Source organism: Oryctolagus cuniculus, chromosome 17 (genome assembly GCF_964237555.1).
Source record: "Oryctolagus cuniculus chromosome 17, mOryCun1.1, whole genome shotgun sequence".
Taxonomy (NCBI): Eukaryota; Metazoa; Chordata; class Mammalia; order Lagomorpha; family Leporidae; genus Oryctolagus; species Oryctolagus cuniculus.
The window spans coordinates 48,222,008-48,245,333 of NC_091448.1; the positions used below are offsets into that span (position 1 = coordinate 48,222,008).

General features: G+C 58.8%; 1 protein-coding gene across 4 annotated transcripts in view; it reads left to right on the forward strand.

Annotated features, from left to right (window-relative positions):
• RAP1GAP2 (RAP1 GTPase activating protein 2) overlaps positions 1–23,326 on the forward strand; it is a 217,574-nt gene that overhangs the window by 9,403 nt on the left and 184,845 nt on the right. Inside the window, exon 1 of one of the 4 annotated variants that reach the window (XM_051824524.2) lies at positions 3,569–3,685. The exons of 1 other annotated variant lie outside the window; for it this stretch is intronic. Coding sequence is in view for 1 of the 3 variants with exons in the window: in XM_051824522.2 (XP_051680482.1) it covers positions 20,282–20,325 (44 nt within the window). In the remaining 2 variants the exon portion in view is untranslated. Of the gene's footprint in view, positions 1–3,568; positions 3,686–3,885; positions 4,032–20,223; positions 20,326–23,326 lie in introns of those variants that run through there. 2 more of the 4 variants (XM_051824523.2, XM_051824522.2) reach the window with 2 other exon arrangements.

Here is a 23,326-nt window from a genome sequence, read left to right on the forward strand (position 1 = left end):
GAATCTGCCAATGGTCCTACTTAGCTGAGCGCAGCATTGAATGCCTCTCACTGACAATTTCAGAAGGGACAGGAAGCAGGTAGACCGTGGACTGAGTTCTAACCAATGAGCAAGAATTGCACGATGATGTGGGAACGACAGAAAGCCTGGGAGAGGTGACTGTGGCCAGCTGGTGGTCCTGTTCCTGGTGTTAAGGGGATGGATGGTTGACCAGACACGTGCTCTGGATGACAGGTGTTGGATTTCAGATAATGGAGAGAAAAGGCAGAAAAACCCCAGGAGCTTGAGGCAAGAGTATTAGGAAGTGGGCAAAAATGAAATTCTTTTTTTAAAAAATATTTTAAAAACATTTACTTTGAAAGAATTACAGAGAGAGGAAGAGAGACAGAGATAAAGAGAGAGTCCCTCTGCTGGTTCACTCCCCAGTTGGCTGCAGCAGCCAGGGTTGGGCCACGCTGAAGCCAGGAGCTTGGAATTCCACCCAGGTTTCCCACGTAGGTGGCAGATGTCCAAGCACCTGGCCTCTTCCCAGGGGCATTAACAACATGCGGGATTGGAAGTGGAGCAGCCAGGATCCTGATATGGGACACTAGCATTTTAGGTGGCATTTAACACACTGTGCCAAACGCCAGCCTCCACAATAGTTATTATTATTTTTTGGTGCTTATTCTCTGTCACGTTGTAAAAGCTTTGCAAAATTGATTTCATCTTCAGTGCAAGGCAATGATCTCTGATCTCCCCATTATTCAAACAGTGAGACTGAGGCAGAGGCTAAGTGGCAGTGCTCGCAATCATGCCCACTGCCTCTCAGAGAGTAAGACGCATGGCTGAGGGCAGGAGGCAGGGTAGGGAAGAAGATGACGTCCATAAACCATGAACACGTCGACGTGGCATCAGCCCCGGTCAGAGTCGGTTATGAGAGGGAGGGTGGGGCCCCTGAGCGAGGAGCAGGGGAATGGTCAGCAGCAGCAACTTCTCCAGGGACCCTACGCTGCTGGCTGCTGCTCTGGTTAGGTTTTCAGATTAGCAATTGGATTGAGGGTGATGCAGCAGGAGACGGGGATTCTGACTTTCAGCAAGAAATTGTTCTTTTCCTTCCATCAGGTGACACAGAAGGGTGTGGGCTGGGGGACGGCACAGCTAAGGCGGCTGATGAGTGGGCTGCTGTGAGCCGAGTCCTGCTCATCACGTTTGTCAGTGACTCGAGGAAGGGTGAGCATGGCACGCTGGCAGCATTGCTGCTGCCAGGAACCTGGGCATCATCCCAGACAGGGGAGGTGGCAGAACTGGGACTGAAGATGCCCTGGAGCTGGATTCCAGGTCCAAGTCCCAAGTCTAGAGCAGTCGCCCTCATGAATCTGCCCTTTCCCTTTCCGTAGTTTCAATTGCCCCCAATCAACCACTAAATAGTAAATGGAAAATTCCAGAAATAAACAATTTGTATGTTTTACTTATTTAAATTTTTAAAAAAGATTTATATATTTATTTGAAAGGCAGAGTTATGAGAGGCAGAGAGTGAGAGAGAGAGTGAGAGAGAGAGGTCTTCTATCCACTGGATCACTCTCCAATGGCCGCAATGGGTGGAGCTGCACCGATCTGAAGCCAAGACCCAGGGGCTTCTTCCAGGTCTCCCACGCAGGTGCAGGAGCCCAAGGACCTGGGCCATCTCTACTGCTCCCAGGCCACAGCAGGGAGCTGGATCAGAAGTGGAGCAGCTGGGACTCTAACCAGTGCCCATATGGGATGCTGGCACTGCAGACAGTGGCTTTACCCACTAAGCCACAGCACAGGCCTCAGTTTTATTTTATTTTATTTATTTATTTATTTATTTTGACAGGCAGAGTTAGACAGTGAGAGTGAGAGACAGAAAGAAAGGTCTTCCTTCCATTGGTTCACCCCCAAAATGGCTGCTATGGCCGGTGCGCTACACTGATCCAAAGCCAGGAGCCAGGTGCTTCCTCCTGGTCTCCCATGGGGTGCAGGGCCCAAGGACCTGGGCCATCCTCCACTGCCTTCCCGGGCCACAGCAGAGAGCTGGACTGGAAGAAGGAGCAACCAGGACTAGAACCCAGAGTACCAGCACTGCAGGTGGAGGATTAGCCTAGTGAGCTGCACCGCCAGCCAGTTTTATTTTACTTTTAAAAAGACTTATTTATTTATATGAAAGGCTGAACTAGAGGGGGGTGGTAAGAGAGATCTTCCATCTGCTGGTTTACTCCCCAGATACCTGCAATGACCAGGGCTGGGCCAGGCCAAAGCCAGGAGCCAGGAGCTTCGTGGGGTCTTTCACATGGGTGGCAGGGGCCCAAACAGCTGGGCCATCTTCTGCTGCTTTTCTCAGGCCATTAGCGGGGAGCTGGATCAGAAGTGGAGCAGCAAGGACAAAAACTGATGCCTGTATGGGTCGTTGATGTATAGGCAGTGGCTTTAATTGCTACACCATAATGCCAGCCCCTAAAATTTTAATAAATTTATTTAAGATGGAGAGAGAGAGAGAGAGAGAGAGAGAGAGAAGGAAGGAGGGAGGGAGAGACTCAAATGCCTGCAAGGTTGCAGCTGGGCTGAGCTGAAGCTGGAAGTCTGGGTCTCCCGTGTGGGTGGCAGGAACCCCATTACTTGAGCTACCAGCACTGCTTCCCAGGGTCTGCGGGAGCTCTGGGTCAGGCTCTGGGGTCGCAGGAGCCGCCAGGCAGACGAGGGTGCTGCCTCCATGGCATGCACATTCTGGTGGGGAGGCAGCGTTGCCAGGAGGGTTTCCCTCGGTGATCAGATTGCAGGAGACACTGCAGCAGGGCCTGGAGAGCAGAGACAGGTGTGTGGGGACTCTGGGGAAAGTGACATTGGAACCGAGTCCTGCAGGCACAAGGGGTAGCCAGCACCTGGCCCTCGGTGTGTTCCAGGGGGCAGGTAGCCGACCTGGCCGGAGCAGAGCCAGGCCATGGCCACCAGGGAGGGGCGAGGAAGCTTTGCTGGAGAGGAAAGCCAGCAAGGGCGAGGCTGGGTGAGGCTGTCCCCAGAGGGAGGCTGTCCCATGGCGGGAGGTGTGGGGGCCGTGGTGTCAGGCCAGTCCCTGCAGAGGTTACAGTGGAAGAGGCTCAGGCTAGAGGACCCTCCGCTCCTTCAACTTCTTGAGTTCAGGGTCCCCTGGTTTGGGAGAAGCTGGGAGGGGAGCGCGCACGGAGTGCCGGAAAGCTCCATGCTGCAGGGGCCGCGGCAGAACGCCGCTCCTGGCGCATGGCAGCCCCAGGGCCCTCCTCACCGCCAAGTCCGGGGCGCACCGTACCCCTCCCCAAGAGAGCTGGAGAGCGAGAGCCTCCCTCAACAGACCCGGAAGCCCATGGGTTTTTCAGCACCTTCGTTCCTCACTGCCCTGGGCCCATCCTCCAGGAAGCGCCTTGAGCAGGTGGGCAGCTCGCTCTCCGTCTCTCCTGGGGCCCCTGGGCGAGCCTGCCCCGCCCTGCGCCTTTGTTCAGAAGGAGCCACCCCTGGCGGGCGCGGGCTCTGGACCCGCCGTACCCCCGCCCCCGGCGCCCTCCCGCCCCCGGCGCCCGCCTCTCGGTGCCCGGCCTTCCGTCCCTCTCCGGCGGCTGCGCGGCAGTAGCGCTTGGGAGAGCCAGGGTGGGCGCCACCGGGACCTGGGCGCCGGCCGGCAGCGGCGTTGCGAGGGGGCGAGAGAGAGTGCAAGGTAGGCATGGGCCGGTGGTGGCCGAAGGACCCTGCCTCGCAAGGGCCACGGGCTTCGGGCTGCGTGCGCGCGGCTCTGGTGGGTGCGGGCGTGCCCGCCAGGTGTGCGGGCGGTTGCGGGCCGGCGGGAGGAGGGCGCAGCTTTGTGGGCTCCGAGCTGTGGGGCCGGCGTGCGCGTGTGCGCGCCGTGGTGACGGTGCACGCGATTGGGCGGGCTGCGGGGGACCCTGGCGCCGCCAAGCAAGAGTGGGCTTGGTTGCGGATGGAGAGGGCTGGACGCGCGGTTCCTGGCGCGCTGGCCGGGTGAACCGCCTATTGACATTGCATTCACGCCTGAGAGTGAGAAGGTCAGTGGCTCCAGGCTGAGCCTTCACCCCAGCCAGCCTGGATCAGGACACGCGTCCCGGGCGAGGGATCCTGGCGCCCGAGTGTGTGTTGTGAGTGTGAATGAGCGCGGGGACCGTGCGGGTGCTGCGCCGGGGCCGCATAGGGCACCCCGGGCTCTGTCTGGGAGGCGGGCGTCTGTCCTCAGAAATCCGTGCGGGGTGGGGCCCAGTACACACCACGTCCATGCGCCGGGTGTGCGTACAGACGTGAGATGTTGTTCAGCTTCTGTCAAAGTCTGCAGGGAGATGCCGACCCAGATGGCTGGGTGTTTACAGGTGGCCGTGAAAGGGAGAAAGCTGGGATCCACAGGGGACCCAGCCCCAGGCTAGGGTAGTTTGTCCCCGCCATCACCCCGGAAAAGGCATAAACCACACCCTCCCCTCTCTCCCGCCCTGTCTGTTGCAGGGAGAGGCGCTCCCAAGAGGGGTGGTTGCTTTCTCGGACCTTCCAGCGGGAGGCTGTGGGTGCGTGCGTGTTGGGGGGCAGCCCTGGGCACGCGCTCAGGGAGCCTCAGGAATTTGGGTGGACTCCACTTTGACTTGTCCAGTGCCCTCCTCTCCTGGGCTGGCTGGGAGTCCTCTTCTGTGCTCCTTCTGTTTTCCGTAACCCTACACCGTGGCCCCCCACCCTCTTCCTAATAAACCTAGAGGGTGTTTGCACGCAGGTGGGGCTTGGGCTCTGGGAGCCAGCGTCTGCCTCTTTCCAGGAACCTGCATCAGAGCAGCCTCCCGGGGGCTCCCAGGGCTCCCAGGGCTCTTGGGCTCTTTTCCTGCTCTGTGACTCTGAGCTGTCCCTTTAACCCCGTAGGCCTCAGTTTCCCAAGGGGATGGAGGAGTCGCTGCCCTTCCCCCTTCTTCCTGCTCTGAGTGAGGGTACACAGAGCTCATCCAGCTGCCTGGGCTCAGGCTGGGAGGCAGGGAGTGACTCAGAGCCTGGGGAGGCCTGGGGGGTGATTTTCCCCAGGTGGGGTGGCTGTCTGCTGGAGCTGGCAGGCTTCCAGCACCTACCTTCCTAGATGCCAGGGGGTGGGGCTTGAGGGGCCTGTTAGGGGGTGGGATGGGAGGCTGGAATAGAGAGCCACAGCAGCCACTCTTGGGCCTTGAGGTGGGGGTTTCTGGGCAGAAGCAGCTGCTTAACCCCAAGGAGGGTCAGGGGGGCTCTGATCAGCTCTGAGTGAAATTCAGCAGGAGGGGGTTTCTCTTCCAGAGAACGGGCTCCTGCTGCAGCACATCTCACGGCCCTCCTCCTCCTCCTCCTCCCCTCCCTCCTCCTCCTCCTTTCTCCCTTGCTGAGGTTCAGTGGCTCTGAATGACCTGGGTCTTTGGCAAGCCTGGTGGTGGTTGAGCACGAAGCCTGTGCTGTTGCTCAGACCTGAGTGCGAATTCCAGGTCCACCACCCACTCCCCTGGGTCCCTGAAGCAGAGCTCCAGAGGAAGGCTTGGTGGCTGTGGTTTATCTGGGAGGGGCTTCTGGAAATCAGGGCTGCGGCAGGGGCAGGAAGGATCGAGAGGGGAGGCAACCCCGGCTGCCCCGCCGCCGTCACTGCTGCCGCCCTGTCCAGGGTGGTGTCCCGAGGAGCCTTCTGGGCTGAGCTTCAGAGCTGCTCTGTGGGGCAGAAATGAGGAACGCGTTTATCCGTTAGCCGTGGCCCAGACTCTGTGGACATCTGCTCCTGCGTGCCTCCCCCACTGCACAGGTGGGAGCCTGTAGTGTTTTCCGGGGGCCACCTGGTGCAGCCCTGCCTGAAGGGCTGCCCTGTTGCACCTGCGGCTCAGAGCCGGCGGGGACTGGTTGCTTCCAGAGTGGCTGGAGTAGGAGAGACAGACAGGGCTTGCAGTGTGTGGACTGGGGTAAGTGATCTGACTCCTGACTCCTGGAGCCTCATTTTCTTAGGGGATGTTGTGAGTGTTGAAAGAAGATGTTTGCTCTTTGGCAGGGAGTGGTGAGTTCATAGCAAGCACTCCACAGATGGGGTGTTTTTGTATAGCCAGGAAGACCGGGGGCTCAGCTGGAGGAGGAGACAGTCTCTAAAGACCCCCCCCTTGGTTGTAGAAACCGGGGCTCACAGGCCAGACTCTGGACCAGCTTGGAGCCTCTGGGGCCTTGGCCCACTTTCCCAGCCCTCCGGAGTGGGTCTGATTCACAGTTAGCATTGGAGCCAGCGGTGCTCTACCCTGGGCCGGCTGCTCCGGTGTGCTTTGCCCGGGGCTCTGTCTACTGGAGGACCCCGGAGCCCGGTAGTGGGCAGAGGAGGCTGAGGGGAGTGGGCAGCTCAGGAGCCATGCTTGAAGGAAGAGTGGAGGGAGGGTAGGTGCTGGCGTTGGGGGCTGGCAGATGGTTGTGGGCACTGGTCTGGGCCCGGAGAGTGGGGAGGGCAGGGGAGGGCTGGAGAAAGCACGGAGCAGGAAGGGAGGGAGAGCAGGTGGCAGAAGGTAGCTGGGGATGCTCGGGGAGCCAGGACTGGCAGGTGAGGCGGGCAGCCTTGGTGCCTGGGGTGGCAACAGGAAGGGAAGGCGCTGGTGAGGATTGGCTGGGGAGTCCTGGGGTAGAGGCCGGGGCCGGCTTCTGCTTCAGGGTCCAGCACCCACAAGCCTCTTTGTTTTCCTATTTGCCAGTGTGTGCACTGTCCCTTCTGAGCTAGCAGCCCTCTTTGGTGGGGGTGGTGGGGGGTGCTGCCTGCAGACTCTCAGAGCCTGCAACGAGCCGTGATGGGAGAAGGTGCGATGTGCGTCTGCCGAGGCCTGTTGCCATGGTGCCAGGCCGCCCTTGTCTTCCTGCCCTCCTCTATCTCAGTGCCGTGCCGCCCCTTCCGGGGGAGGTCGCACAGCAGGGAAGGTGCCCACTGCCTCCTGCGCGTGCACAGGCTGCTTGGGCTACTGTCGCTGTGCCTGCAGGCAAGGTCGAACCCAGCGCAGCATGGGGAGCCACAGTTGTTTAAGGACTGCTGTGACCTCTGCGGTTTGAGGGGGCGGGCGACTTTTGTCCTTGATAAGTTTATTACAAAATAAGAGCGGGCGGGCCTTTGGCGCAGTGGTTAGGATGCCTGTATCCCGTATCAGAGTGCCTGGTTCCAGTTCTGGCTTTGCTCTGGATCCCGGCCCTGCTGATGTGCGCCCTGAGAGGCAGTGGTATCGGCTCAAGTACTTGGGTCCCTGCTGCCCGTGTGGGGGACCAGATTGAGTTCCTGATTTCGGCCCAGCCCGGCTCCGGCATATGGGGAGTGAACTAGTGGATGGGAGATCTCTGTGCGTCTGCCTTTAAATGAAGGAAAAAAGCCAGAAATGCCAGGCTCCCCATCTACTCACCTTTTAAAGAGGGCCTCCCTGATGGCACTCTCTCCTGCCTGTACCTTTTATTCAGGGCTTTGGGGCCACTCCAGTGGGAAGTCCTACCTCATGTCTGATCTCCATCTGCCATGCTGCACCTGGTTTTCTGTTTGCTATTATCCTTCAGGCTTCCCAGATGGGCAGAAGGGGATTCCTGCCCACCTGTTCCCGATACAGAGCAGCTCCATGGTCTCCCAAGACAAGTAGGGGTGCCGAGACAGGGCTTATGGCCTACACTGGAGGTTGCACTGAGCCCCCGCCCCCACCCAGGGTCTGGTTCTGGGCTCGCACCTTGCTCTCAGGGCCAGCTGGTGTCCCAGCCCCTTCCCCAGTTCAGATCCGTGATTGCCAGCCTCCTTCCTGGATCAAGATGGGCGTGCAGGCTGTACCCTGCCCGGTCTGGGTCAGCAGATGGCAGCGGGGCTGGGCAGCTGGGTTCGATGGCTGGCACTGAGCAAGAGCAGGAGGGGGGTGACAGCTAGGCAGGCAGACTGAGGTGTGTCTGTGTGTGCACCTGTGCGGGAGGGCTTGTTGCTGACTGCGCTGCTGCATGGCTCCGCCTGGCTCCCCGTGGTCTCCCTGAGCGTGTCCGTGCATTGCGTTGTGCTCTGGCCTGTTGGGGATATTTTCTCTGCGTGTGCAGTAGCCACCTGCTGGGCACTCTCCAGGGTCCTGGAGGGGGAGTCTATCCAGGTGGCAGGTGTTGCCCCACCCCTGCAGGGCTCCCTGGCCCAGTTCTGCCCTCACCGCCGGCTTCCTACCCCTGGCCCTGCCTCTGCCTTGAGGAAGATGCTTTCCTCCCTGGCTGTGTGGGTGTCCAGTGCCCTCGCTGAGCTGATCGCGGGCAATGGCTGTGTGCCCTGAGTTGAGAGCTGAGTCAGGGAGGCTGCAGGGGTGGGTGGAGGCAGCCTGTGTGCCAGTCTGCTCCAGGGGCGGGGGTACGCCTGCCCCCATCCTGCGACAGCAGCCTGGACACCAGTGTAGCTGAGAGAAGGCTCCCCAACGCCCCCGCCCCCACCCCATGCTCTTCCCTGGGGACCTCCGTAGAGTCAGTTTCTGAGCAGTCTCTGGGGCCTCAGCTTAATCCACCTCATCACAATCACTGACGTTTAAGGGGCTCCTCCTGCCCAGGGCCTGGCCTTCACGCCAGACACACGCCAGCCACACGCCAGCCGCTTTATTTCTCAGGATGATTCTGTCCTGGGAGGCCAGCAGTCCTGCAGGGTGGACTTCCAATGCATCCTTTTTTTTTTTTTTTTGACAGGCAGAGTGGACAGTGAGAGAGAGACGAGAGAAATGTCTTCCTTTTGCCGTTGGTTCACCCTCCAATGGCCGCCGCTGCCGGCGCGCTGCGGCTGGCGTACCACGCTGATCCAATGGCAGGAGCCAGGTACTTATCCTGGTGTCCTCCCATGGGGTGCAGGGCCCAAGTACCTGGGCCATCCTCCACTGCACTCCCTGGCCACAGCAGAGAGCTGGCCTGGAAGAGGGGCAACCGGGACAGAATCCAGCGCCCTGACCGGGACTAGAACCTGGTGTGCCGGCGCTGCAAGGCGGAGGATTAGCCTAGTGAGCCGCGGCGCCGGCTCCAGTGCATCCTTGTTTCCTAGGAAAGATAGAAATCGGGCTGGAGCAATGCCACAAAGGTCACACAGCGAGGAAGTGAGGGAGCCAGGATGGCACCTGCCTTTCAAATAAAATGCAAGTCAATCTTTAAAATATATTATTTATTTGCAGGGGAGAGACAGAGAAAGAGTATAAGAGAGAGAGAGATCTTCACCAGCCGATTCACTCCCCCAGTGCCTACAGCAGTTGGGGCTGGGCCAGGCTGAAGCCAGGAACCCAGAACTCAATCCAGGTCTCCCACGTGTGTGGCCGGGACCCAAGTACTTGAGCCATGCCCCTGCTGCCTCCCAGGGTGCACGTTAGCAGGAAGCTGGAATTGGGAGGAGAGTCAGGACTCACAGCCAGGCACTTTGAATCGGGATGCAGATGTCCCAAGTGGCGTCTTACGCACCTGCCTCAGTCTATCTGTCGCGTTCACCGGGATGTCCTCAGGACTGGCCGACAGCCTGGGACACGGTAGGGCTACAATCAGCATTTGGTGAATGAATGAATGAGTGAGTGGAGATGAGTCTGACACCAGATACAGGCTCAAAACCACGCCTCTGCGCTGTCCATGCAGGGACATGTGTATGTCCAGCAGGGACCGTGGTTAGAGTGGCCAGGGGCACAGGCTCTGGATTCACGTTCTGGCTCTGCCACCGTGGTGCCGATCTGATGCTGTGCAGTAAGGCACCAAAGCTTATGTCGTGCAGTCTGCTTTGCCAGTGGATCTGTGATTCGGGCAGGGATGACTCATATCGTTCCCACTCTGCATCATGCGGGGGCAGTTCAAGGCCTCGGGGCTGGAGTCACCTGAAGGCCCGATTGCCCTTGTCTGGCACTTGACGCTGGCTGTAGGCGTGGGGCGCAGTTCCAATCCATGTGAGCCTCTCCGGGCGCGCTCTGCTTGTGCTGTGCGCGCCTCCTCATAGCAAGGCCCTGGCTTAAGGGGTGAGAGCTCGAGAGAGACCAGGCAGAAGCTGCCCTGGCCTCAGAAATGACACAGTGTCGCTCCCGCCACAGTTGTCGATCTGCATGCACCCAAGGGGACACAGACCCTGCCTCTCAATGAAGTCATGCCAACGTCGCACGATAAGAGCTTGTGGCATGGCAGCGTGTGAGGGGCTGGCCATCTTTGGAAGATGCAGCCCTCCACAGCCACCTCCGAGGAGTGTGACCTTGAGTGCAGTAGCCGTCCTGTGCCTCCGTCTGCCCATCTGTGAGATGGGACCACTGCCAGCATGGACCTTGGTGGCTTATTTCTTTGGCAGCAACTAGACTTTTGCCCACACACCCTCCTGGCCACAGTTGGGTTTTTTGGTCCAGGTGTTCATCCATACTGCAGGGTCTGTGGCCAGTTCTCCTCTGACTCCCACGTAACACAGGAGGCCCCTTAGGGGGCAGAGCCCTCCTGAGGGTGGGGCCTGTAGTAGGGAGAGAGGGGGCACATTGATTGCCTTGTCTGTCTCAGTTTATTGTGTCTTTCCAAGTCAGCCCTGCTCCCCTTGAAGGGGCAAGGGATTGGGGTTGTTGATGGAGAGATGTGAGGCTGGGGCTCCCCCAGGATTGCTAGGAGCCTGGGTCTGAGTGGGCCCCACCAGGGCTCCTGTATTATCCAGGAAGATAAACATACATAAATCATGAACATACTGTATTTGAGCTGCAGGCCTTTTTATTTTTTTAAAAGACACCCAGTTATGTGTATGTTTTATACGTTTATGTTTAAATTATTTTTTGTTTTTACTTCTTTGAAAGGCAGAGTGACAGAAACAGATAGGAGACTGGAGTTCACTCCCCAAATACCTGCAGTAGTGGGGCTGGGCCAGGCTGAAGCCAGGAGCTGGGAACTCCATCTGGGTCTCCCCTGTGGGTGGCAGGGGTCCAAGCCCTTGAGCCGTCATCTGCTGCCTCCCAGGTGCCTTAGCTGAAAGCTGGATTGGAAGCCCAGTAGCCGGGACTTGAACTGGCGTTCCGAAGTGGGGTGCAGGTGTTCCAGTGGCCGCTCAAGCTGCTGTGCCCAAGACCTGCGCCTGCAGGCCTTGGGAGAAGCGTTTGCGGGAGCTCTCTGCCTCTCCTTCTGTCGTCCCGCCTCCATCCGAGTCCCTGTCCATCTGCCAGACTCATGAATCCTCAGGGTTTGCTCAGACTGGGGCTGATCCCCAGCTGGGCATTGGCCTGGGCGGGGGTGGGAGGGGCGGCAAAGGGCAGGAAGACTTGCGTTTCCATGGAAACCTGGCCATGGCTCATATTCCACGCTGCCCTCATTTGGGGCGTGCTCTGCCTGAGCCTTTCCTGTGGGAATGGCAGCAGTGTTCAAGGCTCTGGGTTTGAGTTCCGTCACTGTCACCCACCAGCCCTGGGACCTTGGACAAGCCTCTGGCCCCCTCTGAGCCTCCAGTTCTCCCCGGGAGAGTATGGTGGTGGTGAGGATGAACTGGAATACCAAGTGTGGCTGATCTGGTGCTGGGGGAATGCCTGAGGGTATTCCACCGATGGAAAACCTGGGTGGGGGTGGGTGGGGGTGGCACAGTGGTTAAGATGCTGCTTAGGGTGCCCATGTCTGGAGTGCCTGGATTCCAGTCCAGCTCCTCCTTTTTCACTTCTAGCTTCCTGCTAATGTGCACCCTGGGAGGCACGAGCCGATGGCTCAAGTTCTTGGGTCCCTGCCACTCATGTGGGAGACCCATTAGGAGTTGCTGGCTCCTGGCCTCAGCCTGGCCCAGCCCTAGCTGTTGTGGGCATTTGCAGAGTGAGCCAGCAGATGCAGATCTGTGCCTTGCAAATGAATGAGTGAATGAATACGTACATAAATAAGTAAATACCTAAAAATTAAAACAAAAAGACCTAAAGGCAGAGGGAGTTTAAGTGGCTGCCCACGGTTGTGTTTTGTGCCAGAACCAGGGCTGACACCTTGCAAAGAGAGAATTTTCCCCACCCCTCATCTGCCTTTTCCTTCATGCACTACCCACACCTGCCTGTAGGGGGCATGCTCGGACCGAGGCCCCTCCAAGTGCGGGAAGTTCCCAGGTGTGCTGCGTTAGGAATTTGGGCGTGGTCCGACCGGATGCCCAGGAGCAGGTGGAGGGGCGTGAAGAACCAGCCTCTTGAGAACCCACCTCGGACAGCCCTGAGTCTCCCAGCTTTCCCACAGACAGCTTTGGGGCTGCCAGTGATCACGGGAGTACTGAGGGGCTTCATCCAGTGTTTCTCACTGGGTCAGGATCTCCCAGGGAACATGTTAAAGCTGCAGATGACCTGGTCATCCAGTGACTCAGCGTTTTAGCCCCACTCCCACAGCCTGTGAAGGAGGTGTCACTGTTAGCCCCGTATTATAGGTTGGGGGTGGAGGTCTGAGGCACAGACCCTGCAAGGACCTGCCGGGGTCACCCGTGCAGCCCAAGTAGGTCTCATACCCAATGCACTCCTAACATACTTCATTTATTAAAAAAATGATTTATTTATTTGAAAATTCATTTGCAGAGGGAGAGACAGAGATCTTCCATCTGAAATCGGAGAAGACCCCCTAAAATTTACACTGAAATGTGGCCCCTTAAAGTTCCCTAGAAATGCTATCCGGGGTGCTACATGTGCTACCGGAATTTGGGTTGCGTTATGATTTCACCACGGGCTTATTACTAAATCCCCGATATTAATAAGCCCAAGAGGGTTCTTGCCTAATATTTAGAGAAGAATTCTAAATACTGGCACAGATAAACGAGGCAGCATGGTACATTTTAAGCTTTTATTTAGTGAGAAAGATGCATAGGAGAGTGAGAGCTTTATTTAAGAGAGAGAGGTAAATAGGGGCTCATACCGAGTGCCAGGAACCAGCCACGTGGAAGAGCATCTAAGCCAGGAAGGCCATGCGCCCTGGAGGTGCGGGGCTACAGCAAGCCCCCTCCAGATAAGAGGCCAGGGAAGAAGAGCTGGGGCAGACACATTGTGCCCCAGGCTTTTAACACACTTCCAAAGGGGCGTGGTTAATTAACCTGGTTGGCTGGTTGGCACCCAGGTGTGGCCAGGTAGAGGCATGAGGTCACACAGGGGCATGGCGAAGGCATGGTCTTCCAGCTCACAAACCTAATCTATTTTAACCTGTATGACTGCCTACTTCACATCCACTGGATCACTCCCCTGAGCCAGGAGCCAGGAGCCAGGAGCTTCTCCCGCTCTCCCACGTGGGTGCAGGGGCCCAAGGACTTGGGCCATCTTTCGCTGCTTTCCTAGGTGCATTAGCAGGGAGCTGAATTGGAACTGGAGCAGCCAGGGTCTCAAACTGGTGCCCATATGGGATGCCAGCACTGCAGGCGGTACCTTCACCTGCTACACCACAGCATCAGCCCCCCTAACCTACTTTATAACGCAGGGCCTGCCCCTGCTGGTGTCTCCATTTGCTTCCTTTTATTTGCCATTATTTTAAGGAGTGTTTACTGTGTCTTTCTTTACAAAAGCCAAGCATTCTTATTTCAGAAAGCTTAGAAGATTTGAAAAAGCCCAGAGAAGAAAAAAAAAATCATGCTCCTCAATTCCCCCCCCCCCCCCAGCCCCGAGCAGTATGCCCAAGGGTATTGGCTCCTGGCTCCCTGCCCTGACAGTCACCCTGTAGAGGCCACCCTGACCCACAGGCCCCGGACTCTGCTATGGGGGGCAGGGGGTTGTGTATCCTCGGCCTTTCCCTCCACGACTGGGAATTTAGATCGTTCCCAGTGTTTTGGTTATGACAGCTAGATAGGGGCACTTCAGAAAGTTCGTGGAAAACAGAGTAAAGAAAAAGGAAAAATGGAGTTAAAAGATACATTTATTTTGTGCCAAAAAATTGAAATCCATGCATAATGTTTTCCTAATATACATTCCAGGAAGTTTTCAAAACACCTTGTATGCTAGAGACCTGGAATGCACTCAGGGAGAGAGCTCCCGTCTGCCAGCTCGCTCCCCAGTGTCTGCAGCAGCTGGGGCTGGGCCAGGCTGAAGCCCGGAGGTGAGAACTGCATCGGGGTCTCCTGCCTGGGGGACGGGGCCCAAGTGCTGAGTCGTCACCTGCTGCCTCCCAGGGTGTGGATTAGCAGGAAGCTGGATCCGAAGCAGAGCAGCTGGAACTCTGACCAGGCACCAGAGAGGGAGGCAGGGCTCCTCAGTGGCCGCCCAACTCGCTGAGCCGAATGCCTGCCTCTGCCTTTCTCTCTCTCTCTCTCTCTTCCTTCCTTCCTTTCCTCCACCTCCCCTCCCTCCATTCCTCCCACCCTTCCTCCATCCCTCCTCCTTCCCTCCCCCACCCTTCCTCCATCCCCGCCCCCGTCCTTCCCTCCCCATCCTCTCCCTCTCCCCCCCAAACTTCCTCCATCCCCCCCCAGTCTTTCTCCATTCCCTCCCTTCTTCCTTCTTTCCTTCCACCTGCTGCCTCCCAGGGTATGTATCATCAGGAAGCTGGAATTGAAAGTGGATCTGGGACTTGAACGCAGGCACTCCGATATGAGATGTGGGTGACCCAAGTGGTGTCTCAGCTACACCAGGTGTCCACCCCTCCATTCCATTCTTCAGAGGTAACCAGGGCTGGGTCATTGCTTATACCTGCTTCCGGAAGCTGTCTAGGCATATAGATGAGAACGGACATAGTTATTTAAATGAATGGGATCCCGCTATAGGAAATGATCTGTGTCTTTTTAAGATCACTTGGCGTTTTAGGAAGTCTGCACGCATGTAGGTGCGTTCTACTCAGTGTGCTCGGTGGCTGCACGGCTTTCTCCGAGTGCTTGTTCCACACGGTTGCTAACCCCCACTGATGGCTGTTTGGGTTGGGTTTTGTAGCTGCCGTCACACACAGTGAAGTTCACATCTGTATGCGTAGAGCTCGTTGATTCGTGCGAGTTCACCTGTGTGGTCAGCACCAAGACTGAAATTATTGGCATAGAGGATATGGGTACCACGGTTGTCCTCTGGGGTCGGATAGGATTTGTGTGGAGGGGTTTGTCCTGAGGGATGGCCCCAGCGATGAGCAGGGCTACCAAGGCGCACGGCCTGCCAGCTGGAGACCTGCTGGCAGAGACCTGGAGAGCCCGTATCCAGCTCAGGGCCGGCGCCGCAGCTCACTAGGCTAATCCTCTGCCTGCGGCGCCGGCACATCGGGTTCTAGACCCGGTTGGGGCGCCGGATTCTGTCTCAGTTGCTCCTCTTCCAGTCCAGCTCTCTGCTGTGGCCCAGGAGTGCAGTGGAGGATGGCCCAGGTCCTTGGGCCCTGCACCCACATGGGAGACCAGGAGGAAGCACCTGGCTCCTGGCTTCGGATCTGCGCAGTGCGCTGGCTGCAGTGGCCACTTGGGGGGGTGAACCAACGGAAAAAGGAAGACCTCTTTCTCTCTCTCTCTCTCTCACTAACTCTACCTGTCAAAAAAAAAAAAAAAAAAAAAAAAAAAAAAAAAAAAAGACCCAGCACAGGAGTGCTGGTGTCTGTGGGAGGCAGCCTGCCCGGCTCAAGTGGAGCAAGTTTGCCCTTCCCCGGCCTTTGTCTTCTGTCTTCTGTTCAGGCCTGCGGGCCTCTGTGGAGTGCCTGATGCTCACCGCGTGCGTGGCGCCAGTCCTGGTTTTCACTCAGTCTGCTGATGCAAATGCTAACCTCTTCCAGAAGCCCCCAGAAATAGTGTCTTGCAAGCTATCTAGACATTCCTTAGCCCTGTCAAGTGCGCACAGTACACTCACCAGCACATAGCTCTCACTGAATATCTACATACATTGCACACATGCACACATGCACACGTGCACGCGCACACACACACACACACACACACACACACGGGGTCTCTCTGCCTGCCCTCTCACACTATCAGTCCTTATCATCTTATTTTTTTTTTTTTTGACAGGCAGAGTGGACAGTGAGAGAGAGAGAGACAGAGAGAAAGGTCTTCCTTTGCCGTTGGTTCACCCTCCAATGGCCGCCGCGGCCGGCGCGCCGCGGCCGGCGCACCGCGCTGATCCGATGGCAGGAGCCAGGAGCCAGGTGCTTTTCCTGGTCTCCCATGGGGTGCAGGGCCCAAGCACTTGGGCCATCCTCCACTGCACTCCCTGGCCACAGCAGAGGGCTGGCCTGGAAGAGGGGCAACCGGGACAGAATCCGGCGCCCCGACCGGGACTAGAACCCGGTGTGCCGGCGCCGCTAGGCGGAGGATTAGCCTAGTGAGCCGCGGCGCCGGCCTCTTATCATCTTATTTGATACCTCATTACTATTTAAAATTTTTTTTTGTTAAATATTTATTTATTTTCAAGGTCAGAGTTAGAGAGAGAGATGGAGAGACAGGGAGAGAAGCGGGGGGGGGTGGGGAGAGGGGGAGAGAGCGAGCGAGTGAGCGAGCTAGCTTCCATCCGCTGGTTCACTCCCCAGGTGGCTGCCGGGGAGTGATGTGCAGGTACCGGTGCCAGGTAGTTTTGTCTATTTTTTCTTTTTTAAAGATTTTTATTTATTTATTTGAGAGGCAGAGTTACAGAGAGAGAGAGAGAAAGAGAGAGAGAGAGAGAGATCTTCCATCCGCTGGTTTACTCCCCAAATGGCCGCAATGGTTGGAGCTGGACTGATCCGCAGCCAGGAGCTTCTTCTGGGTCTCCTACGCAGGTGCAGAGGCCAAGCACTTGGGCCGTCTTCTGCTATCCCAGGCTGTCAGCAAGGAGCTGGATCACAAGAGGAGCAGCTGGGACACAAACCGGTGCCCATATGGGAGGCAGGCGCTGCAGGCAAGGCTTAGCCCACTACGCCACAGCACCGGCCCTGGGTGGTTTCGTCTTGACGCCAAGGCGAGGGTTCATAGCTTCTCCCAGTGCCCACCGCGCCCCGATTCCTTGGAGGTGTGTCTTTCCCCGCCTTCCTCCTTTAGCCGAGGTCAGTCTTGGTCTCCCCTCCGATGGGGGCCGGGCCGACTCCTCCGAGGGCTGGGTGATCTGCTCAGGGTCATTCCGGGGTTGGGCTGGCGGCAGCTGGCCTCCGCGGCTCAGTGTGGTGCCCTCTCTCGCCGTCGAGCACCCGCCCCGCGGGGGCATCTGTTTCCTTGGCTTCCGCTAACTGCCTCGTCCGCCGCCTGGGCGAGCAGCTGGTCTCCTCTTTCACCTCCGTTGGTGGCTGCGAGGTCTGAGCTGCCCCAGCAGAGGAAACTGTGCTGTCCCTACCTTCCCTCCTGCCACCATGGAGGGGCTGCTGCTGGCGGGAGCCTGCACGCCTCCTCTGGTTCCAGCCAGCTTTCTCAGCTCCACCTGCTTCGGAGGCCCCTGGGGCTGGGCTCTGGCTGGGACCGCCTCCTCCCCAGGCTGCGCCCAGGAGCACCTGCAGGGTCCATCAGGGAAGCTGGGCCTGTCACTCGTGCCCCAAGCTGGGCTCTGGGAAGTGTCCAGGGGCCACTCCGGGAGCAGAGGAGCCCATGTTGGCGGGAGCTGGGGAGATGGGGTGCTTGCTTTCCCTGTTCCCTGCTGTGGCGCCCTGTGTCACTTTCAGGGCCTTCGTTTTCCCGTCTGCAGAGGGGGCACTGCTGGGGTTGTGTGTTCTTGGGGAGACAGACTCAGCAGGGCAGCCTTGAGCCATCAGGCGGCACCGAGCGGCATCTGGGAGCTTGGGTCTGTGGGCAGGCCTAGCTCGGCTGTGCTCCAGCTGGGTGAGTTTAGCTGAGGTCTGAGCTCCGTGACCCACCTGCGAGGAAGGAGCACCACTCCCGCTGTCTGCATGGGCTCCGGCGGATCCCACAGCCGCTTAGAACCCACTCCACTCTCTCCTCCTCAGCTGTCCGCGTGCCAGCTTGTGGAGCTGTGTGACCTCGGGCAAGTCCCTTAACAGCTCTGGGCCTCCATTCTCTCCTCTGCTGTGTGGGCTGCTGCCCCCACCTCGCAGGGTTGTCCTCAGGGGTTGTCGTCGATTTCCAGGCTGGCGTGAGCTGAGGGGTCAGGTCCCCGCTGGCCGACATAGGTGCTGCCCCCACCCCCTGGCTGCTGAGTCAGCAAGGCCTGGGCGGAAGCCGGGGGGCCATGCTCTGGGGCAGGGAGGGTGCAGGAGGGCAGGGCCTGACTCAAAGCGCTTCCCCTTTCTCTTGATTCACCCTTGTTCCCGGAGGGCCCAGGGGGGCCCCTCGTGGCCCACCCCCTCACAGAAGAGGAACTAGGGCTAGAGCTAAGGCAGGGACCCAATCAAGGCAGATGATAATTACGGCAGCTCCCACTGATAACATGAGGTGGGGGTGCCCAGAGAGGTTAAGCAATTTGCTTGAGGCCACACAGCCTGCAGGCTGAGGAGGGGGAGAGTGCAGGGGGTCTAGCTTTAGGAATAAAAGGATGCATTGCTAGTTCTTCTGTATGCATGGGTCGAATGCTTGCAGGCATAGTTGAATCCAGGGATATCATTAAAACTGGGTCTTTCTCCTCTTTCTCTGTGTCCGCTTTACCCTGTCTTTGTGTGGATTGGCTTTATTTTCCCACACTCGCCGTGACCCTTGGGGGCGGGGAGGGGAATGTCCCGGGACCAGTTCTCACTGGGTCCTTTGAGGCCGCATGAGCCAGTTGCTGGAGCCGGGTGAGCGGATGCTCACACCTGACCCCGGGGCTGGACTGAGTGCAGCTGAGTTTCTCAGCCGAAGGCCCCAGGTGTCCATGCCACCTTCGGAGCATCTTGCCTGGCGCCCGCTGTGTGCGCACCTGCCCTGTTGTCTGCTGCAGTGTGGGCTGGGGCTGTCTTTAGTGAGCACCTACTGGGCCCCTGCACGGTCAGCACCGGTGCATGACCAGCCCGGGGTTCCGGCTGGGCTCCCGGGTGCTGTCCTCCCTCCCCACCCTGCTGGCACGGAGCGGGCGCTGCTCTGACTGTCTGGAGCCAAGGATGGGGAACATCCGGCCCACGAAATCCTTTGTTCTGGCCCTGCCAAGGCAACCTCAGGTGGGACTCGAAATTCAATCAATTTAAAGCAGGCTAGTTTTCTTTTCTTTCTTTTTCTTTTCTTTTCTTTTTTTTTTTTTTGACAGGCAGAGTGGATAGTGAGACTCTCTCAGACAGAGAGAAAGGTCTTCCTTTTGCCGTTGGTTCACCCTCCAGTGGCCACTGTGGCTGGTGCTCTGCGGCTGGCGCACCGCGCTGATCCGAAGCCAGGAGCCAGGTGCTTCTCCTGGTCTCCCATGGGGTGCAGGGCCCAAGCCCTTGGGCCATCCTCCACTGCACTCCCTGGCCACAGCAGAGAGCTGGCCTGGAAGAGGGGCAACCGGGACAGAATCCGGCGCCCCGACTGGGACTAGAACCTGGTGTGCCGGCGCCGCTAGGCGGAGGATTAGCCTAGTGAGCTGCGGCGCCGGCCTTGCAGGCTAGTTTTTAAGTGGATGATTTTGTGTGGCCTGCAAATGATGTTATAAATCTCCAAATGGCCCCTTGGCCGAAAAAAGGCTCCTCACCCCCGGAACACTCGAGGGGCCCTGAGAGGCTCAGATCTGTGCCCATGTAATGTGTGCGTGTGACAGCACCTCACAGGCACGTGTGCAGTCTGTGTGTGTGCACGTGTGTCTGCACCCATGGGTTTGCTTGGTCTCTGTGGAGTTTATGAGGGGTGTGTTCAGGGGTTTATTACTGCCTGACATAATGAACCTGTGCATGAGCGTGCATTTGTGTGCGTATGGGTGCAGTGTCTGCACGTATGTGTGCTGGCATCTCCCAGCAGGTAGGTGAGCACGTGTGTGCCTGTGTATCCTGTGTGTGTATGTTGGGGTGTGCATGCCCATGTGCTCTTGTGCCCACACATGTGTGTACATGTCCATGTTCATGCTGGTGCAGCTGCACGTATGTGACATGTGCTGAGCTCTGGTGGGGCAGGCAGAAAAAGGGCCCCATCTCAGGCTGTCCCGGGGAGTGGGTGTGAGGGCCCCCATACTCAGGGCTCCCCGAGGCTTCCAGCTGGATCTCCCCCCCCCCCCCCCCCGCCCCCGGTTCAGGCATGGCTGCATGGCTGTGGGAATCCGTGGGCCTCTGGCGGGTTCCCGGAAGCCAAGGCTGCTAGGGCCCAGCTGTCGCCGGGGGCTGTGGTGCAATCCACACGCCGAGCCCCTTCCGGTGCTGCGGGTTTCTCTGGGTGTGGGGAAGCTGCCCAAGGCGACCTCCCCGGCCCAGGGCAGGAGGCACCTCCTGGCCCTGCGGCCTCACCCACAGGAAGCACCGCAGGGGGCAGGCTAGGAGGCGGGGCCATTGGGTGTCCCGCCCTGCGCCCTGGCTGGCAGGCACCACAGCACCTCAGCTGGCCCCGGGGACATCGCTGGGACCGGGGCCCTGCGTCCACACCATGTTTGGCAGAAAACGCAGCGTCTCCTTTGGGGGCTTCGGATGGTGGGTGACAGCCAGCGGGCGGGATCTAATGGCGAGGTGGGGTCTTACTGGGCTGCCTGGGGGTCCTAAGCCCGGAGGAGCACTTTCAGCACTCCCATGGTAGACAGGGAGTGTGGGGGTGGGAAGGGCAGTGAGCACCTCCTCCCTGTGCTGCCCGGGGCCCAGGAGGTCGGCGCTGGCTGCAAGTGTGGGCTGAGTGTACGTCACTGTGGCTGAATGTGTGTGTCTGTGTGTCCTGTGTGTGCAGGTCTCTGTGCGTGTGCGTGCAGGTGTGCATGCGTGGGACTGTGGCTGCTAGGCTGGGTGACCGTGTGTGAGGGGTGTGCCTGGCTGGGTGGGTGTGCCCGTGCGTGTGACCACATGTGCACACTGTGTCCATGGGTGCTGCTGTGTGTACATGGGTGTGGGTTCCTGTCTGGGCCAAGGCTGTGGCCTGCAGACACAGGGACCCCTGGGGTACCTCCTCTCTGGGAGCTGTGCTGTGGCAAGTGGGGCAGGCTGGAGCTTCTGTCCAGGACAGCGATGCCAGGCTCGGGGATGCTGAGGTCAAAGGCTTCTCTCTGGCTCCCATAGCAGCTGCGTCTTGGCAGCTGGGCAGAGTAGTGGTTTCCATGATCGGTTTCCTTTCAGCTCCTGGGCCTGGGCCCTTGTCACACGGGTGGGGAGGGTGGTGGGCTCGTGGGAGTAGCATGAAGTGTGAGGGTGGGACAGGGTGACATGGGGGCTGGGCTTGCTTCCTCTGGTTGGCAGCTTCCCTCCCAACCAGGAGGCGTGGCACTGGGTCAGCGAGGGCTGGACGATGCTGGAGGTGGCACAGGGAGGCTTAGTGCCTGCGCCCCTGCGCCCCCACGCCTGGGCTGTCCTGAGGGTGGGGTCTGCGTTTGAAACCCGTCATCCGCTTCCTGCCTTGGGGTAGGCTTGTGAGGCTGTGGCGGGGCTCAGCAGTGCGGAGGTGTGGAGCAGGCGGGGGATGGCCATTGGAAAGCAAGGTTTGGGTCTCAGTCTAGTTTCAACCCAAGTGACCCCCGGCCTCCAGCCCCAGGTGGCAGGACTGTGCCTTGAGATCCGCTGTGCCAGAGTCCCCAGGCCAAGCTGGGCATGGACTTTGAGGCTGAGAGGGAGGAGAGGCGAAGACGAAGATGGAGGAAGCAGCCTCATTTGTCTGGGAGTCCGCTGTGTGCTGCCCACGGTGTCTGCGTGACGGTGGGTCCAGGAGGGCAGCCTCACTCTGTCTTCATCGCCAAGGCACGAATGTGCTCAGGGGTTTATGGACTGACTACGTGAGAGGTTTTGCACACATCAGGTGTTTGAAGGAACCCATTGTGTCTGAGATGATTGAAAGGTTAGGGCAGCAAAGAAAGAGGGTGAAGTGGAGAGTGGGAGGCCCCCTCCGGAGGTGGCTGCCAGCTGGGAGGGGCGGTCACAGTTGGCTGGACGCTAAGTGACAGTCCTGGGGCCATCGTGCCCAGGCAGGGGAGGGGCTCTCGGGGGTGATGCTTGAAAAGCTGCATCAGGGGACAAGGTGATGACACAGGTGGGAAAGACCAGAGAGGGCGGAGGTCCGGGCCCACAGCCGCTGCAGATCTCACTCTCAACCTTGCCAAAACCACAGGCCCCGCCCACCCAGCGCCGCACCCCGGCGTGGGAACCCCAGGGGCAGGTGTGGATGTAGGTCTGGGGACAGGGCCACTGTGACCCAGAGAGCTGCTGAGTGGTGTGGGGTTGGGACTGACAGCGGTCAGGACGGCTCTCCTGAGGGGTCCCGGGTCTGGGGCCGGCCTGGCCTTGGCTCTCGAGGAACACTCCAAGCTGGCACCCCCCCTTGCCGGTCCCAGTTCCCCCAAGTGTTGGCTGGGGGTTTCTGCCTTGTGCACAGCCCGGGGCTGTGGCAAGAACTCAGCAGCTCTTTGGGAAAGTGCAAGCCGGGCAGGCTGGAGGGGTGGGCTGTGACGCTGTGACGCCCCTGCCTCAGCAGAGTTGGGGCCCTGACTCCTGGCCAGAACTGGGGTCTGGTAGTTGGGTGGGAGAGGAGGGTCTGTATCCAGAAGGGTGTGGGGGGGCCCTGGATGAGACCCCTGGGAACCAGGAGTGGAGCCCTGAGGAAGGGGCACAGAGTGAGTGTGGGAAGACACTGGGAGGGCGTGGCCAGGCACCCGTTTTGCTGCTGGGAGCTGAGGTCAGAAGGTTCTTCAGAGGGAAGGCCCCACCCTCATCAGGGCCCCTGCTGACTGTGAGGCTGGGCAGCCCGCGTCCTCACCACCGGCCCCAGGAGCTGTGCATGCGTGTATGTGTGTGCACACGTGCATGTGTATACATGTGCTTATGCACACACATGTGCAAGTGTGCATGTGTGTGCACGTGTGTGCCTGTGTGCAGTGTGCGTGTGTATGTGCGTGCACACTTGTGCATATACTTGCTTGTGTGTGTGTGTGAAACTTGAGGCAGATGACTTTCCAGGCTCTCAGGCATCCTGGATGTGCTGGGGACATGGACTGTGACACTGATGGTGTTGGTGACCCTGGTGGTTGTGACTGCTACCCAAGAGGAAACACAGGCAGTGGGAGTGGTGCCCATCGGTCTGTCTAGGAGGGGTGGGCCTCTTCACAGGCTGGCAAATGAGGGGGTAAAAATAGAAGCTCCCAGTGCTGCCTCCCCATGTGGTGAGAGTGGGCGCAGGCCCAGGTGGAGGGGCTGCCAGGACATTGTGCAGCAAGTGTGCTGCCCTGTCTGAATGCCTGAGCCCCGCAGGCCCCTGCCTGTCCTCCCTGGGGCCTGCAGTCAGGAGTGGGGCCTGCTTCTCAGAGCAGGAGGGTCCCTGGTCCCAAAGCAGAAGCCAAGGGCATATAGGGTCCCTGCTCGCTGAGGCTGTGCTGCAGAGCCCTGTGTATGGCAGGAGGAATCAAGGAGAAGCCACCTACAGAGTGCTCAGGAGGCCTGGGCTTGCAGTCGGGTTCCTGGATTCATTGGGGCTAGTGATTTTACCCCTCTGAGCCTCGGTTTC